The sequence below is a fragment of the Martes martes genome (genome assembly GCF_963455335.1).
Source record: "Martes martes genome assembly, chromosome: 3".
NCBI classification, from domain to species: Eukaryota; Metazoa; Chordata; class Mammalia; order Carnivora; family Mustelidae; genus Martes; species Martes martes.
Window position 1 is genome coordinate 61,490,634 of NC_137890.1, and position 19,441 is coordinate 61,510,074.

At 42.2% G+C, this 19,441-nt stretch overlaps 1 protein-coding gene across 1 annotated transcript in view; it reads left to right on the plus strand.

Annotated features, from left to right (window-relative positions):
* WDFY2 (WD repeat and FYVE domain containing 2) overlaps window positions 1–19,441 on the plus strand; it is a 173,526-nt gene that overhangs the window by 145,648 nt on the left and 8,437 nt on the right. Inside the window, exons 7-8 of the mRNA XM_080799754.1 lie at window positions 6,585–6,711; window positions 18,071–18,176. Of these exons, the coding sequence (XP_080655880.1) occupies window positions 6,585–6,711; window positions 18,071–18,176 (233 nt within the window). The remainder of the gene's footprint in view (window positions 1–6,584; window positions 6,712–18,070; window positions 18,177–19,441) is intronic.

Here is a 19,441-nt window from a genome sequence, read left to right on the forward strand (position 1 = left end):
CTCTAAAAAATGAGTTCACTGTGCGTTTTTGTGACACATATTAAATTTCTAAAAGTTTTCCTACTCTTTGATCTGGTGCGTGTTTGGGAATCTCTTCTAACTAAATAGGAACATGATCAAAGATTTACGAATAAAAATGTTCATCTTAGCAAAATTTATAATAATTAAAAGTTGGGAAAAAATGTAACAGTAAGTGAAATAAGGTACACCCATGTGTTGGGATATTATGTAATTTTTCATTTATGAGAAAATAGAAAATTTTATTATGACAAAAACATTTATTTTTAAGAGTAAATTCATTTCTGTTGGAAACTGCTCTATCAGTCCTATATTGTGCAGGTCAAAGGTAGGGAAAACATATGAAATGAGGGGGAGCAGAAAGATGGAGGAATCTGAAGGGAAGTAAAATGAAACAGAAGAAATGATGTTTGTGATTTGAAATATCATAAATCCAGAAACCCACACCCACCGTAGCCCCTCACTGTTGTTCTCCGACCCATATATGGAGAGCAAGGAGGAGCTGTGGGTGTGGACTGCACCAAGGTGCAGGTCTGCACTGCTCTGGAATGCAGGCTCGCTGGCGGGGGTTGCTTTTCTGTGCTGCCCAAAGCATCTGTAAGAAGGATTGTTCAGGAAGGTGTCTGCTGAGGGCTGCTGGAACACTCTCCTTGGAAGGAAGAGGCCATTCTGTCAGCAGCTCTCCTCTCCACTCCTCTGTGCCCTCCAGCCCCCCACATACCCCCGTGACTCAGTGTGCTGCCTTCCCATCGGCCCCCATCCCAGGGCTCTGCCAGACGCCTCTGCAGTGATGGCTTATTAATCTTTATTGTCTCCCATTACTCTCTGCCATCCAACTCACAGGCAGGTGCGTAAACATGTATTAAGTACCTACTGTGTACCAGGCACTGGGCACTGCTTGAATACTGAGATACAGAACATAAAGTCTCCTGTGGGAGATTTATAATCTGATAAAGTTCCAATGCAGTGGGTGAGTTTGAGGACAGAAACACACACAGAGAAGTGGGGACCTCACTTGAATTGAGAGTGTTGGGGAAGGCTTCCTGTAGCAGACAGCGCCTGAGCTCCACCTTGAAGAAAGAAAAGGTTACTTGGGTGATCAGAGGTAAGACGGGCACTCCAGGCATAGGGAGTAGCCACATGTTCCGTGAGAGAATCCCCCACCAAACACAGCATGCATGCCCTTCTTGTTCTCCAGACTAATCCCACGATCTTAGGCTCTGTTTGTGTTGAAGTAGGATCTGAGTCTTAACTTGATTTGATTATATCCACAGAGCTTAACCTGGTGTCTGCCTTGTGGAAGATGCGGAGTACGAGTGCATGCGGGTTGCACTGATTTGCAATGAGCAAATGGTTTGTGATTTATACCCCAGCCTCCTAGAGACACCATTGTTAGGACGTGTACCTATAGCTGGGACGGACCTCAAAAGTTATTTGTTGTTCTCCCCAGTCCCCTCCTCCTTCCCATCTTGAAGCTTTTTCTTCCACTTTTTCAACTCTTAACTGAAGCACAGTGGAAGACCCTGAGCCCTCAGGGTGTTCACAAGCTGATCTGGGACCACTTGGGTTCGGTGGTAACATGGCCTTGGTTTCCTTCAACGTGGGACAGCTCTTTGGTCTTCCTTTGTCTTTCATGACCTTGGCGTTTTTAAGTACTAGCCAGAATGTCCTTCCATTTGAGTTTGTCTGTTGTTTCCTCATGGTTAAATTCAGGTGTTGCATTTTTTTATAAGAATACCATGGAAGTGATGGTACGTCCTTCTTGGTGGATTGTGTCAAGAGGCACATGATACTGATTTATCCTGTTTCTGGTGATGTTAATGTTGATCATTTGGTTAAGGTAGTGTCTGCCAGGTTTCTCCACTTTAGTCAGCCTTTGTAATTCAGAAGTATTTTATGAGGAAGTATTTTGAAACTGTATAAATACTGTTTCTCATCGTATTTCTGTCCAGTAATTTTACTATCCACTGAGACTCCATTGATGACTCTTATTAGAAACAATTATTACTGTGGTATGTTTGCCAGATTGTGCTTTTTCTAGTCTTATCTCTTCTACAATTTTGGTTGGAATTTTTTTATAAGGAAAAACTTAACTTCTCCCCCATATCTATTTCTTTTTTCCATTGTTTATACCAGTATGGGCTCACGAGTTCTTAATTATTTCTATGTGTGAGAATTTGTTACTACCACTTACTTATTTTCTTGCTCAGATTGTCCTGGATTTGACCAATGGGACACTGGCTTCTTCAAGCTGGCTTTTGTGACTTTTTGACTGTCCCTTCACTTTTTTTTTTGAAGATTTTATTTATTTGAGAGAGCATGAGAGAGAGAGAGAGAGATCACAAGTAGGGGAGAGGGGCAGAGGGAGAAGCAAGGAGCCTGATGCAGGGACTCGAACCCAGGAACCTGAGCCAAAGGTAGACGCTTTAACCGACTGAGCCACCCATGCGCCCCCTCTTCACTTTCTGATACCACATGATGTTCCTGGCTCATCTTGCATACTCTGTGCCTCAGCCCTAGAATTAACTATCCATACAGCCATTGTTTCTTTCATTGAAGAATAGATAATATATAGAAGCCAGAATCTGGGTGCTATGCATGCACCTGTTGCGGGGGAGATCGTAGCTTCTAGGCCCTCTCAGTAGACAGAGCTAGGAAATGTATGTGTGTCCCCACACATCTGCAACTATTCCTGTGTCTTCTGTGTTAGTGTGTGTCCACACAACGTGAGTTCATACTGATGCTTCCAATTCCATTCTAACACCAAAGAGTTTATTCTAATCTCCCCCTGCCCAACAGCTGTAACTATGATGATAGTGAGAAACTCAGCTCTCGTTATCCTCCATGTATTTACTTGCTCAGTCCTAAAATACACACAGAATAACTGCAGAATTGCTAACCTACATAACCCATATACAGACCCACTAACTAAAGTACTATATTTGTGTACAAATCTTATATTTTGCCTTAGGCTGTGTAGTCAAATTACTGTTTTCCAAAGTGGCTTTTGTCAGTTCTCCCCCTGCCCCCCTTCATTGTGGTCGGATCATTCATTTGTAATACAGTTAGGTTCACTAGTTTCTGTTCATATTCTGTTTTGGGTCCATACCCTACCCCCCACCAAACATACCCCTTGTTGATTTTATTTACTTATTTTTGAGTATGTGAAACATTAATATGGTCCCAAAACACAGAACCAAACCAAAAAAATATACTCAGAAAAGTGCCACTCTGCTTCATCCCCTCTCCATCGCTGTTCCCGTGCACCTGCTGAAGGTAGCTGAGCTCATTCATTTCTTACTTGCAGTTTTTTCTTAGATGTAGGGTAGCACAATGTAGCTGTTTTTTGGTGCTTTGCCTTTTTCACTTTGCAGTGTATCCTGGAAATCCCTTGCTGTCCTCCTAAGTGATCTTGTTCGTTGTTTCTCCTAGCTGCAGAACACTGAGCGAGTGCACCGTAGTCCGCTCACCTGCTGTCTTCTGTGAGCATTCTCCTTATGCATGTGTATCTTCTTATTACTCGGTGGGGATGGGGACAGTATCTTCAAGATAAATTCCTGGGAGTGAGATTGCTGGATTAAAAGCCAAGTGCAGGTGTTGTTTGTTGTATGTGGCCTTCCCTGATGCGCTAGTTTGCAGTCTCATTAGCAACGTATGAGAGTGCCTTTTGCCCCCATAGGCGTTCCATGAAAATACGTGTCATGCTTTTCCATTTTCTAGGCCAAGAATTTTGGTAGTGGTTCATGCAAGGATGGTAGTAGTTGAGGTGGTGAGAAGTGCTTAGACTTCAGATACACCTTTGGAAAAAAACAATTCAGAGTGTACAGTGGATTGCTTTGGTTGGTGCACTGGTTTTCCAACCCGGGTCCTCTCCAATTCTGTCTAAGTACTAGGCATCAGTGTTAACAGTCTATACCAGTAACTTTTTTTTATTTCCTGATTTATGAAGCCTGTGGTGACTCTCACCTTCCTCTTGGGCCAGCCTTAATTTTTTTTTAAAGATTTATCTATTCATTTTAGAGGGAGGGGACACACAGCAGGGGGAGGGGCAGAGGGAAAGGGAGACACTCTCAGGCAGACTGCTTGTTGAGTGAGGAGCCCTGTGTGGGGCTCGATCTCACAGCCCTGAGATCGTGACTTGAGCTGAAATTGAGAGTTGGCCGCTTAACCGACTGAGCCACCTGGGTGCCCCTTGGGCCAGTCTCATTATATATCCCAGTAAATATATGGCATTTAATAGCTAATGCTAACTACTCTAACAAACAGTTTCTAACATTTCAATGGCTTAATGCAGCACCTTATTTCTTGCTTGCGTTACAACCCAGTACAGGCGTTTTTGAATTATGTCTCTCTTCCATATGGTAATTCAGGGACTCTGGCTCCTTCTAGAATGTGGTTTCTCCATGCCCTGAGTCTTAGAGTCCTTGAGGAGTAGGTACGAAGAGAAAGTGAAAAAGGGACATCTTAACCTCCTTGGCCTGGAAGGAATGCAGATTACTTTTTGGGTTCAGTTCCTCAGATCTGGTGACATGCCCCCTAGATACAAGAGGGCCCATAAATATGGTCCCTGCAGGAGAGCACCTTTCCAGGGAGCACTCCATTCATGGCTGGGGAGTGGGGCTCGAGCTGGACAGCTGGCTAACTCTGCCACGGATATTTAACCAAGTAAGTTACTTGGGTAGTGTGTGGGAGTAAATAACGTGTGTTGCGAGATAGAACATCTTGAAGTGTATTACATTGTCAAATACTGAAGAATGTTAAAAAGAAAAAGAAAAGGTATAGCATAGTTCCCCCTCCCCTCCCCAGTCTGCAAGGGACAAGTTCAGGAACCCCCAGTGGATACCTGAAATTACAGACAGTACGGAGCCCTGGACATACTGTGTTGAAATCTCCTGTAATACAAGTTATGTGAATGGGGTCTCCTTACTGTACTGCACTCACCCTTCTTGGGATGATGTGAGCTGATCCGGGGCCTGCATGATGAGAGGGTGTGAGGTGCATGATGTAGGCTCCGTGACACAGTGTTAGGCCACTTCTGGCCTTCTGAGATTCCTGTGGAAGAAGGATCAGCTGCTTCAGGACCGCAGTTGTCCACGGGTACTTAAAACCCCGGGACATAATCGTTGAGTTGAACAGCAGGGAACGAAGAAGCATTGGTGCACAAAAGGAGGAACAGTATTTAACTTGGAAGGGTTAGTAAGTCTAGTAGAGGAGTTCCAAATAACGAGAATTGTGGATTAAAAAAAAATGTTTGTATTTTCATTAGTCTGTTCCTTCATTCATTCAAGAAACCACACTAGAACCTGTGTGCCACTGGCCATGCACTCAGTGCCAGTAGGTGGCGGCCAGGAGCGGCAGGGGGCAGACTGCTTAGATTCCAGTTGGGGGTGGGTGTCTGTTTACTTCTACATGGACAGGAGGATGTTGTGCAGGTATGGCGAGAAGCGATGAACCACAAGCCAGAATAGTGGGACTTCCCTCCCTGCCTTTGATCTAAAAAAAAAAAACAAACCCTTCTGAGAATATTATGTAAAAGAAACTTTCCTAAAAGCTTTTAAAGTGCAGCACTTTGTTAGAACAAATTGATCATCTAAATAAGAAAAATGTCAGGTTCTCATAAACAAGATGCTGTTTTATGTTCTTTTCAGAATATAATATTTTTCAATCATGTAAAAAATGAGTATTTCTCCCATTCTTAAGCGTTTGTAGGCTTTGGGCTCATCCTAAATGGAAAAAGTTAATATTGTTCTCATCGTGTAGGGGTTTGATTCATAAGGGGACTACCAGAGAGAAAGATCTGTCATAATATTTTATAGCCACACCAGTAGAGTAATACTAATAACCAACGTGTATACTGCATGCTGTGGTTTACAGAGGGGTCCTATAGAACTGATCCAACCTGATTATCACCACAGCCTTGTGAGGCAGGCAGGGGCTAGGTCCATAGCATCATTAATAATAGTAGTAGTTGTATGTAGATGTTGAGATGTATCGCCGTGATCCCCATTTTACAGTTGAGGAAATGGACACTTCAGGATGTAAACGATGAACCTAGAATCTGTAAACTTCAATTCCCACAGAGAGAACAATAAATTTTAAATTCTGGTGTTGTGGTCTAATTGTATCTGTGTTCAAGAATAAGAAAATTCAGTTGAGCTTTTTAAAACTCCATTCACTTCTTGCCTGTTACTGTCGGTGGGGAGGTAGATAGAAGTTAAGAAAATACAGTTAAAATTTCCAAGTAGTATGATATTTTCCATTCTTTGAATAACATCTCTTTCTGACAATTAGCTGCCTTTTTCCTTTTCTTTTGGTTTTTTATAGTAATTGATTTTATGGTATGTTAAATGTGGGGGGGAAATGCTGAAAGGGCGGGACTTTTATTCCAGGACCCAGTTTTTTGGGGTTTTTTGGGTGTCGGGTTTTTTTTTTTTTTCCCACTTCAGGGACTTATTTGTTCTATAAGCAGAAGAACTACACTAGATCCTCACTCCTTTGCGTTCACATTTATTGGTGCATAATACTGTTGCTTTGTGACTAATGTCCAGCTGTGTCTGTCCTCACAGGTGGGGTGACTGCTCTCTGTTGGGACCCTGTCCAGCGAGTATTGTTCTCTGGCAGCTCAGATCACTCTGTCATCATGTGGGACATCGGTGGGAGAAAAGGAACAGCCATCGAGCTCCAAGGACACAAGTAAGGCTGCTGGTGCCTTTTTTTTTTTTTTTTTTTTTTTTAAGATCAGAGAGATATCACAAGTAGGCAGAGAGGCAAGCAGAGAGAGAGAGAGGAGGAAGCAGGCTCCCTGCCAACCAGAGAGCCCGATGTGGGACTCAATCCCAGGACCCTGAGATCATGACCTGAGCTGAAGGCAGAGGCTTAACCCACTGAGCCACCCAGGCGCCCTACTGCTGGTGCTTTTATTAACAAACTCAGGGGTGCTTGGATGGCTCAGTTGTTAAGCGTCTGCCTGTGGCTCAAGTCATGATCGCAGGGTCATGGGATCAAGCCCCACATCGGGCTCCCTGCTCGACATGAAGCCTGCTTCTCCTTCTCCCACTTCCCCCTGCTTGTGTTCCCCCTCTTGGTATGTCTCTCTGTCAAATAAATAAATAAAATCTTAAAAAACAAAAAAACTCAGAGAAAAGATTCCCAGCGGAAAGCTAAGACAGAGGCGTGTGGTCCAGTGTCTGTGGCAGGATCTTAGCGTGGGAAGAAACATTGCAGGAACACAAGAAATGGCCCCTTGGAATTATATCTGCACCTAGGTATGTTTATTTATTTATCCCTCGTTTAATTCCACAGAGGATTTGTGAGTGCTTGCAAAAACCGTAAAATAAAATAATGGCAGCAAAGAAATAAAAAAGAAAAATGAGAACCAGGGAGACTTATGGATAAAAATTTGAGAATGTGAGGAAAAAGAACTTAAAAAATATAAGCCAGGAAGGCCTGTGGAATTTCAATAATTGAGTTCAAATGTGGCAAAATTCCTGGCAGCATAAGGAAAAGGGGAGAAGTAATATCCTTACACTATATGTTTGGTGCTTCACCAAATACTGATGGAGGTTTCACCTTTATTCAAATCAGGCTCTTCTTCCTTGAGGGGCGGATTTCACAGGGCTGAGAGGAAGAGCAAAGAAGGCTTTGCATTTCCTTGGAGCCATTCTCAACTTTGCAGTGTGCAAAGGGGCACCAAGGAATTTGTTAAAATGTAGACTCTTGGACTGTGTCTTTGGAGATTCCAGCCACCGGTCTGGAACTGCAGGTGTCTGTGCTGTCCCAGTCCTCCTGGGCAGCTCTCCTCATGGCCCTCAGACCACGCTCTGACCTGCCCTACCCTGTGCTGCCCTCTGGTCCTGGGGGCAAAGCCGGGTCATGTGCAGAAAAAAACAGGAGATCTGCTTTCGAGCTCTAAAGCTAATCGGAATTGTTTTTAACTTGTAAAGTTTTCACGGTGATGTTAAGAGCAACTCTAGACAGCCATAAACAAAGGCTCCCGCAAACGGACTGGTTTTAAGCAGCATTAGCTCTTTCAGTAAATCTACCCAGAAATGCTGATTTTAAAAAATATTCTCCTAAGTAGTTACATCTACAGTTGGGATTATTAGATATGAACAGATTCGATTTTGGAGGGCCTCTGCACAAATAATTATCTTAGTGTTAGAATTTAGTCTTCGAGAAGTAGCTTCTTTCCCACATTAGAGAATAGACCCGTTGTCTGGGGCCTTGTCTGGCTTGTGGGGCCACTCGGACCTCGTCATCAGCTCATTAGAGGAATCGTTCCCTTGTATTTATCTCCATGACAAGGGGCCATGCATCAGTATTGTGTGAAAGGGTTGACATCATCCATGTAAATGAAGAAAAAGAGAAGGCAAACACAGTCCTATTTAATAATAGTTATTCTCCAATCTACCAATAATTCCTGTCACCTCAAGCTCTTGGAGAAATAAAAGGCCAGTTTTGAATGAAGATCAGTAATATTTGTTGGGCTCATTCAGATTCGCTCATAACTAGTTTTATTTTTGCACAGTGGTTAATAAAGCCGGCAGGCAACCTTGCATGACCCATCCACAGGGTAGTAAAGTCTAACAGTGTTCGACACCAGCACCACTGTGTGCTGAGTGCCCTCCTGCAAACTCTTGATCTGGAAAAGTTGTACCTGTCATTTGGTAAAAAAGGAGAAGCTATAAAATTGAGACAGAGTCTCTCAGTCCCAGAAAAATGGAACCTGAACTGATAGGCCTTCCAGTTTCTAAGGAAAACAGACCTGGCCTTTTCAAAACTGGAACAGACCATACTTGGGAGTCCATCCTGATAATCTACCCCCTTAGGACCTCGGGGGATGGCAGGCTGGTGAGATCAGGAGCCGCCGGTCAGCACTGGCTTTAAACAGGAATAATGGCAGGAAAGCCTTTGCCTGGTGCTTTATTTAGCTCAAGCTGAGGAATAAAGGGAGCTCTGTGAGGGGCTCCTCACCACCAGACCTTAGCTTGGAAGGGGCTGCCGAGTGTCGCATGGCTGGGAGAAAAGAACTTCCTGAGCATCCGTTGCGTCACCCTGTTAAGAGTGGGTTTGAGTGTCCGAGAGGGAGACGAGGAAGACCCCAGAGCTAATGATAGGAGAATGGGACTCACAGAAGGTGCCAGAAGGAAGGGGCCAGGGCAGCAGGCAGGAAGGAGAGCCGCAGGGTCACATTCACAACCACCATTCCTTTGCCCTGGAAATTGGCCATGGGATTGGTGTTTTGTCAGCAAACACACAGATACCTCTTGCAAGTGTCACTTGCATGACACTCTTGCAAGTGTCATCTTGCAAGAACCCTGTATATGTAAAAGGGAAGCCAGATGTCATCTTTTGGAGGAGAATATTGAGTCCCCAAAGCCCCCAGCTGGTAGCTTAGATCTTCCAAACCTTAGTTCAGTCCAACAGAGAAAGGTCTTTACAGCCTTCTCTCTGTCCTGCCCTGTGCTCGGTACTGGGGTCCTGAAGCAAATACTAACAGATGTTCCCCTCCGTCCGTGCTCCGTGATCTCTTTTGTCTCTCTACTTTAGAGGCCAAAGAGTGTTTTCTTGGGGCCCGTGGCTATCCCTTGCTGTCCTACAATTCCTCAATTTCCCATCCCTCCCCCCCAGGGTGACAAGAGCTGGTTAGAATTCCAAATCAGGCACCAAATAGGTGAGCTTGGGAACTGGGCAAAGCCAACTGGACCAGAGACACCACCCCACCCCAGAGCATGGGGGGAGATGCCTTCACCTCTGGTGGGAATATCCGAGTATGATGTGGGGGGACAGCTTCCCAGGTCTGTCCTGGGTTCTGTGGCTTCATTCCATCATTCTTCAGCAGCAGAAGTATGACAAGTTCTATAAGTAATTTGATTTGGTGCATAAAAATCCCATCAAAGCAGAGAGAACTTTAGCACGAGAGTAACTAAAATGTCTCTAAGTCCAAGGGAAAAAAGCTAAGAAAGTATAGTTCTATGCAGTATTATCTGCATTTGAAACATTTTGGTGTTTTTATGCCCTGCAGCAAGTAGAGCATGGTTATGTGCTAGCTCTGTGAAAGGGAAGGCAAAGAAAAGGTTCCAGTTTTAGGGACCATTATGTTTCTGAAGTATCCATTACCAATTGGATGGGTATTATGGAAGCATAAACCTGGACATTTATTGTCCCATGCCCTTGTCAAGTCTAATAATGATACTTGGGCTTTTTTAGATCCTTTTTTATTTTTAGATAATACCTATCATTTCATGACCAACTTTATGACCATAATTTTCCTTTCTAACAGTATTTTTCTTAGGTTTCTAAGACTTTGTGGCAATTTAATTTAATGGTAACTTGATTTAAAGCACAGGTAAAGATCTGAGTAGTTTCTTGGGATGGAACCCTTCACCAACACTGGGATTCCACAGGTGACATGGGACGTGGTCACTGCCCCGGCTGTTGGCACACAGGGCCTCTGTATTTTCCACAGTCCCAACTCTTGGTTTTTCTCTTCCGACTCTTTGCATGTGTAAGACTTTTGTTACAAGCATCTTCAGAGCCTTTTGGTGAGGAAAGGGACTATTCATCAATAAATATCCATCGGGAGAATTTGGATCTTTATTTATTAGGTAAATTGTGTGTAAAGTTAGGAAAGGAAGTAGAATTCTCATATTCATCCTCTTCTGGTTCAGGGAAGGAGAGCAAGCTTTCTCTCTGCAAATCTCTGATTTAGGAGCATTTCTCATTGTTAACACTAGAGAATTATTAGGATCCAGGGGAAGAAATGTCTTTTCCATTTCTAAGTGAGCTAAATGCATAATTAATCAAAGAATTAGCAGTGAGGGTTTTCATTGAGGGGAGAACCTTATCAAGGGGGAGATGTTGTACTGTGTGATCACTAATCGCTGGCCTCTGAGCCGGGCCAGGCTGTGTTTGAGCCCGCCCTTCTGCTAATGGCCATGTAGGCCTTGGCAGGACTCTTCATCTCTCTGATCCTTGGTTTCCTCATCTCTAAAGTAGGGATAATATTGGAAAGAGAAACCCACAATTGTCAAAAAACATAAATGATAGAATGCATGTAAAATAATCAGAAGGGCTCCTGAATGGCTGTCAGTTAAGCCTCTGCCTTCAGCTCAGGTCATGATCTCCTGGTCCTGGGATCGAGCCCCACATCAGGCTCCCTGCTCAGTAGGGAGTCTGCATCTCCCTCTCCCTCTGACCCTCCTCCCCACAGTGTTCTCACTCTCTGTGTCTCAAATGAATAAAATCTTTAAAAAAAAAATCACAAGAATAAGGGCTAATACGTGCCAGTTAAAATTAGTCTTGTTCACAGAAATTACGGTAATGTGAAAATCACGCTTTTGAATAGGAGTCGTGTTTCTCTCCAAATATATAGCATTTTCAATGGAAATACCGCCACGTGTACTTACTCCCCCTGTAATACATTCAACAGCTGTTTACCGAGCTCCATCTATATACCAGACTTTGTAGTAGGCACTTCGGATACAGGGGGGACTGTGGAAACAGTCATGGACACAAGGAGCAGGCTAGATGCATGAGAATGGGGTGAAGGTGGAACAGTGTGCTAGTAACGTGGGAGGCCTCTTTGGGGGGAGTCACTCTTGATCTGGGTCTTAGGAGATGAATGGGTTCTCCTAGTTCTCAGCATCCGGAGGTTACCCCAAACAGAGCTGCATGAATTCAGTACAGTGTTTTCAGGAAATGACAAGTGGACAGAAGGACTGTGTCTAATCTGAACTCCCACCATAGCCAGGAAAACAGCCAAATGTTGCTGGCCTCGAACGGGTGCTGTTAGGCAGGATCCCTGAGGAAGTAAATCCTTCTGGGGGCCCTTTGGTGTGAGATGACCGCAGGTATCAGTTACCTGGGAGACCTCGTGTGTGGATTCCTCATGAGCCTTTACTGGTCCGTGGAGGTTTGGGAGGCTTACGAATATGGGAGTTCTGAATCTAAGAGAGCAAGTTCTCTGGGAGCAGATGCATAACTGATTGGATTTTTCCCTAAGTTACCCAGAACTCTCCATCAAAGAAATGAAAGCTGCTATACAGTTAAGCACCCCTTGCTCTTAGGGGGTGGAAGAGGGCCCAAGTTGACATTTGGGCAGATGTTAGCTTATGTCTGAAAATCGGTTTCTATAAAAAGAAGAAAGGTTTCTCTACCCTTTTTCCGGAGCAAGCATCAGACACAGGACTAGTCCCCTGGGTGTGCTACCTGCGAGGTCCCACAGGGCCCCACGCTTGGGCTGATGTGCTGTCACCATCTTGTTTTATAAGTAATACATTTTTAGCAAGGGGCTTTGTATTTGCATTCTTCATCAGCTCCCCCCCAGATCATGTAGCTAGGTCTGATAAGACGTATGTTCCCTCTAGGGCTTAGTGAGTAAGGAAAGGAGGCCGTCCCTATTAAGTGTAGTCGTTGGAGACGGCAGATCCTGGTCGTTGTGAAAAGTGAGGGTTTTGTGCTCCAGCAGCAATACATGGAGCTCTCAGCCGTAAAATAATAACCAGTTTTGAAATGCTTTCTCGTTTAAGTGCTGCACTCATGTCAGATGAAACATGAATGTAAGAGGAACGTATCTTTTATTCTTTATAACCCTTAATCTGTGAACTTGGAGATGTTGTTTCCTTACCTCGTTTTTAGCTGCAAGGTGGTTACTTCGTGAACCCTTAAATCAAGAAGGCCCTGAGCAGCTTTATTACAAAGCTTGGAATCCAGCATTCGTCACTGTGTTCCACTCTTTTGTGTTGGAATATTAATAGTATTGGAGTCCCATAAATTATGTATTTGTTGCTGAATGTTGCTGCCAGCTCTGACTGGCAAAGCATTTCCTCCTGTAGCTTATTTTGGTTTTACAAGATCACTGATGTGTATCAAGATGCCTTAACAAATGAAATGTAGTTCAAATCACAGGGTTATGAGTCTGCTCAACTAGGTAGATTTTCCTTCTTGCCCATGAATGTCAGAATGGTGGCTCTCCCTACTTTTTAAGACAGGTGAAATAACAACCAAGAGAGATGGAAAACAACAGACTCCTATTTTAACGAGCACCTGTCAAGGATTTTATATTAAGTCGTTAATTAATAAAGGAACTAGTAAGATGTTACAACCAGTTCAAAGGAAAATCCAAAGAGCAGACATACACATAGGCAGAGGAGAACAGAAATGAATTTGTAGGTAGATTTACAAATGGCTTCCTCCATGGGAGGGGCGGGGCATGGGGATTCGTTCCCTCTTTACTGGAAAGATTAATTTGCAATAATACCAAATTAACATTTACAGCGTTGTGAAGTAGCACAGTTAAAGGTACTGCAAGATGCAGGCCCCTAGAGAATCAGATAACCCAGACAGGTGTGCCTGATGCCCCCTAATCCTTTGCTGAAGATACCAGTATTTTCTTCTTGCCCATTTCAGTCTTTCATGGTCTGCCTGATTGTTCTTCCCCTGTCCTCTCATCCTGATAATCTCAGAGATTATTCTGAGAAGAAGGTTGGTCTCCTAAGGTTTGGCCTAATTATTGACATTATGCGGTGAGAGTGTTAATTAACCAGGTAGGTCATCTTGGTTTGCTTTGCGAGTATAGAGCCGGAGAGAATTATTAAACAACTCTCGAGCCCACAAAATTAACTTCTGCCTGGAAATGTTTATAAGGAACCCTGGATTGTGCTTTTCAAAGGGTCTTTTATTTGCTATTCCAAGATTAGGAAACCAAGCCCAAAATATGCTCTGCCCTAGGTCAACCATAGTATTTACAACTTGGTTGAACTCCTTGAGGTTTCCAACGTTTGCCAGGTTCCTGGTAGTTTCCTTACCACCTGTAAGGCCAGGCCTCTGCAAACCAGGTACTAGGCCAGTTTTCTTAGTAGAGCTTTGTAGCCATTGGCTTCTTAAGTTCAAAAGACTAATCATATCTGATTAAATGAGCAACATTCTCTAATAGGACAGTCTAGATAAGGGCTTGGTTGCCCAACCATATCCTGTGGATAGATGCTAATTGAACCTATGAAATAATTTTATCTTGCCATTAAAATTAAGGGGATTCAGTAATACTTTTCAAATTCTGGGGGAATGATTGAAAACTGGACATCATTTTTAAATGCTTCTGTTTAGCTTATAAAAGCAGAGTTTACAAGATTGTAGGTTAGAGATAGGATAAAGAGTAGGAGAAAAAGAACCCTCCCATATCCAGAAAATAGAACATTAAAACAGCATCAACAGTATTCCAGACAAACAACCACAGTAAAATTTCCCTCTTTAGTTCATCCAGTCCTGTATAATTAATTCTTGTTCTGCTGGTTCTTGGTTTAGCAGTTCTCATTCATGAAGCCATCTGCATCCAGACTAAAGAGTCCAGAAATCTAAGGAAATCCTGATTCAGTCCACTAGCACAGCTTAAAAATTACCTAAGCAATGTCAGCTCTATAGCCTTTGCCCAAGAGTCTATTCTTTTGAAATATCAATATTTTAAAATATCTGGCACATACAGCCCTTTTCCATGAAACTCTAAGATTGTCCTTTCTGGCCCGTAGCTTATAGCCGAGCCGTCAGGCAAGCATCAGAGTAAAACAGAAATTGTCTATATAGATTATGAAGGCTTTAATGGTTGGGTTTGTTTTTTTTTTTTACTGTGACAAACAGTAATCATAATGGAGAAGAATAAAATTCTCTATTGAGATAACCTACATAACTATATCCTGAGAGTTTTGATCAGTATCTGCCTGGAGGGGAAAGCATATTAGAGACAATGAGAGCTCTGATGAACCTCCAGGGTCCTCCCATAAAATATGCAACTTCAGAAATACTTACATTAATAAAATGTTATCTAAACTGACTTGACCTAGGGAAGGCTGAGCATCTCTTCTGATCTGTTAACTCTTCCCACGAAACTCTTAAAATAGCAACAGGGCAAACAAATAGAGTTATTTATAGTATCTCTCTTTTTATAAGGCAGAGGAATAGATCTTTACAATTCTCAAGGATCCCCCTAGGGAATCTCAAAGGTAGTTGTAGGTGTAGAAAGTATCCTAAATTTTTTATTTTATTTTTTCAAAATGTATGGTACGGCCTCGGAAGGCAAAATCGTTAAGAGTTGTCCAAGGTGTTTTGGGGACTTTAACCAAGTCAACATAGAGCTCTGAAAATAATATGGTGACACACAGAATCTTTGCTAGCGAGGCAGATTTTATAGAAGGTAAAGAATATCCTTTTGCATTGTAGTCAGAGGCATTCATCAGTGAGGCAAGGAAGCAAGCCATCAAAACTGAGGGAACTGTGCCAAGATTTTAATGCATTTTATGGCTCTTTTTTCAGACTTGAGTATTATAAACCAAAGCAAATAAAATTCACTTTCCAGGTTTTGTCCTTCATTTTTCTCTCTCATATTCTGGAACAAATTTGTACTTTACTTTAGAAGTGCCTTTCTCATGCATAGTTTTTCACAAATGTACAATGGTGTTTTCCAGAGGCTGCATGATGAGTGGTATCAGAACAAATACAGAAAGAGATGAGTATCTGTCTCTCTTCTCTTAAGCCAGACATTAGAAAGACTTGCAGAAATGTTAAACAATGCCATTTTTTTCATCCAAATTTGTCACCTGGGGAAATATAGTTAATTTTCACCAAATATGTGTTATTTATATTAAAATAGAATGGCTCCCTCGTTGCTATTTTCAACTGAATCAGTATTTTTTTTTAAGATTTTATTTATTTATTTAACAGACAGAGATCACAAGTAGGCAGAGAGGCACGCAGAGTGAGAGGGGAAGGTAAGCAGGCTCCCCGCTGAGCAGAGAGCCCGATGCGGGGCTCCATCCCAGCACCCTGGGATCATGACCTGAGCCGAAGGCAGAGGCTTTAACCCACTGAGCCACCTAGGCGCCCCTGAATCACTATTTTTTAAGAATTCTGTTTTGATTTCAAATACAATAAATATTGGTCATTTCTTATTTAAACCAAAGCTCTTTGGTGTCCTCAAATTAGTTTTAAGACTGTAAAGGAATCCTAAGATGAAAAAGTTTGGGAACCATTGCTTTAAGAAAAAACTACTCCATTTTCTCTTTTAAAAACAAAAGCCCATACATAGTTGTATCTTGTTTCCATCATTGCCCCGATATAGTCTCAACCACCCATTTTAATTGATTAACCAGAGATAACTAACATATTTCATAGAGAAAATTGGGGAAAGGGAGGATGTGAGTAATTGAGAACTGTCACATACAAGTATTTTAGCAGACTAACAAAACTCATGAACACGCATGACAGAAATTTCTACTGCAAGATACACCACTTTTATGTCTCCTTAAGGTGGCAAAAATGAACATGTTCACGAAAGTGACTCACCTAAGTTATACCCTCTCTATAATTTAAAAAATGAGAAGCAGACATATATAAACAATATTATGGCTTGTAATCAAAGTTTCCATATTCTAACTTACTTAGAAATTATCTAAGGTTGTTATCCAATGATTATCAATTAGCTCTACTTATAGTAATCCACTTTAAGTTGCTTAAAGATCTTAGGGATTATCTTACATTGATGTGATACAAAACATAACTTCTATTTATATGAAGAGTTTATCAAAACCATTATTTAGTTGAGTTGAACATGAATTTACATTTTTCATATATAGGGTTATATAGGCATAATAGTAGCTTATTTGACCAGTTACTGTATGTATGTATGTATATATATGTATGCATATATATATATATTTAGAAGAAATCAACCCAAGTAAAATAAGATGTACATTTGCTCATACTTAACACTGATGAATCAGAGAAAGACAGCTCTGTTTTAAAATGTATCACTCTCATCTTACTTGCCAAAGAGTTCACCTCAATTCTGTGAACTTAGATTCTTAAAATGTTACCGAGTTAGTGTTTTCTGTAAAAGAATTTTTACGTCTGGTAAATTTAAAGTTTTAGGGGCATAGTTTTCTTTTTTTTCTAGTAAGTTTATGAAAATTCATTTTATGTAAGCACTTGTTTGTCTTTATAAGCCAAGCAGAACAAGTTCTTATAATCTAAAAAGTACCATAATCTTAAAAAAAAAAGAAAACATTAGAAAAAAAGAATACTGTAATCTAAGTTATTGATGCCCTCTGGCAATAGGCTAGCCCTCCAGATGTGGGAGGGAAGAGCCTTTCTGAGCAGTAGTCACAAACACTCAGAGACTGAACAGCTTCAGTCCCACAGCTTCAGCCCCAGATCAGAGGGAAACACGAAAGCACACAGATCACCAGTCCGGATTGCAAGGAGCTGTTCTCCTTCCCAGTGGGCACAGAATTCTTAATTGATTTCAGTTCAAAATAGAAAAATATTCCAATAGAAACAACCAAGGAGCCCTATTCCCTGCTCCCTCACCCAGTGGAAAATAATGTCTGTAACCTTTTGTTAGTGATCACCACGTTGTCAGACCATAGAACTGGACTCTCCATGGTAGCTAGCCCCAAGAGGGAATAATTCGTCAGCCACGTATGAGCTAGAGAGAAAAATCGAGCACAAAATGAGTAGAGAGGGAATGAAAACTAGAGAAAATAGAGAGTCAGCAAAACTCAAGTCTGTTGCTGCTTTGGCTTCACCCTGGAAGCCAAGAAATGGCGCCTGGGCTTAAGCCACCATGACACACTCCACACCTTAGCCAACACGATTTACCTGGCTCTGGCAGGTCAGTGCAGCGGGCGCTTCAATGAATGACCTCCAATACTCTTAAAGGATCCTTTAAAAAAAAAAAAAAAAGGTAAAATCATGGCTTTTGAACAAATACAGCATAACCATGTACCACAGATTTTATCTAATTAATTAAGGAAGGAGCTAGTCCCATCTCACAAGTTCAACAATCAGGTTTTCTCAGCTTTTCTCAAGTGTCGGTAACTGACAAAGACTCTCTCTTCCTGAGGCCTCAGCATCTTAAACATTTTGATTCCATCTGATTTCTAAGGTCTGTGCTCTGGGCTAAAGGGAAGCATGCACACTAATTGACTTTGCCGGGCTTCCTGCCTTTAAGGCTTTCGCCTTGCTCTCCAGACCTGTCACTAACGCTGGCTTTCTTTCGCAGTGATAAAGTCCAGGCCCTTTCCTATGCGCAGCACACACGGCAGCTCATCTCCTGCGGTGGTGATGGTGGGATCGTGGTCTGGAACATGGATGTGGAGCGGCAGGAGGTAGGTGTCAATGGCAGGTCACAGACCACTCCCATGGCTGCCAGGCTGGACACTGTAATTCTGGCTGGGCTGAAAAATGCCTCAGCCTCCCCTCCTGCTCATTTCTTAGTTCTCTTATGATGAAACCGTTAAATAAGACCTGCTAATGTCAGAGAATAAAAGATTCTAGTTGAAAAGGAAGTTCCTTTTTTTTTTTTTTACACCCCTCCCAAATTGGCGTATAACATTCATGTAATGGTGATTTTATGAGAATTTCGACCAAGACGAAGCTGCTTAGACTTTGAATCTGTTGCTCCGTTCATAACCAAAGTTCAGGTGAGAAAGAGGGAGTCATCTGTTATCAGGCAATTATCCCTTCAAGTGCCCTAGGAACACAGAAGACTCGCGTGTTTTGTGTTAGCCAGGAATGGTGGCCAATGTGTGAGAAATGGTATTCGATGAAGTAAGAGTCCTTAGGTTGATATTAATAGAAATATCAGAAATAACTGTTTTTGTGCTTCTTTATGAATCATTCTCCAAACAGTTCTCCAGATGCAAATATATACACTGTCATTTTTTAAGAATACATTTGAGTTTTCTCCTGGCCTTCTGTTTTTATGAGTTTTCTTCTTTCATCTTTGAACATCTTACCAATGGACATGTTTACTAAATAGACCCTTGACAAGGACTTTGAAGTTAGTCATATTCTCATTTCCCTAGAATTATGCTGGATGAACTTTCCCTTTGACGGTGTATATTCATCTAATGTATTTCCTCGCAGGATACAAGACTGAGAAGAGCAGCACTTTAAAAAGACAAAAGCAATTTCCCAACTTCTTTCCACGTCTTCACCCCAATCTCATTTCAAGAGAGTAGTTGCTATTATCCACCATGTAATGCTTCTCAAATGCCAGTAATTAAATGCTTAAGAAGATTAAAACCTGACTTGCTCAAACCATAAATCCATGGGAGTTCTATTAGTAACTAATTAAAATGATCATTACTGTTAGGAAGTGGGGACTTGTAGAATATTGCTTTTGAAAGTACCACTAGGCCCCTTCAGTATAAAGGCTGGGAAATTGGTACGGTGTGTGCTTGGCCATGCCAGCCGGGGTGCCGGTGAGCCTACAGATCCTTCACGATAACCTGCTCGGGGTGAGGGACAGTCAAAGCTCGTCTGTTTCTTGCCTGCTTCTTCCCAGGCCTAACTGACTAGACCAGGAGAGGGGGAACCACCGGGCTCTCTTCCCCCAGTGCACGCAGACTCTGGCCTTGATGGATCAAGG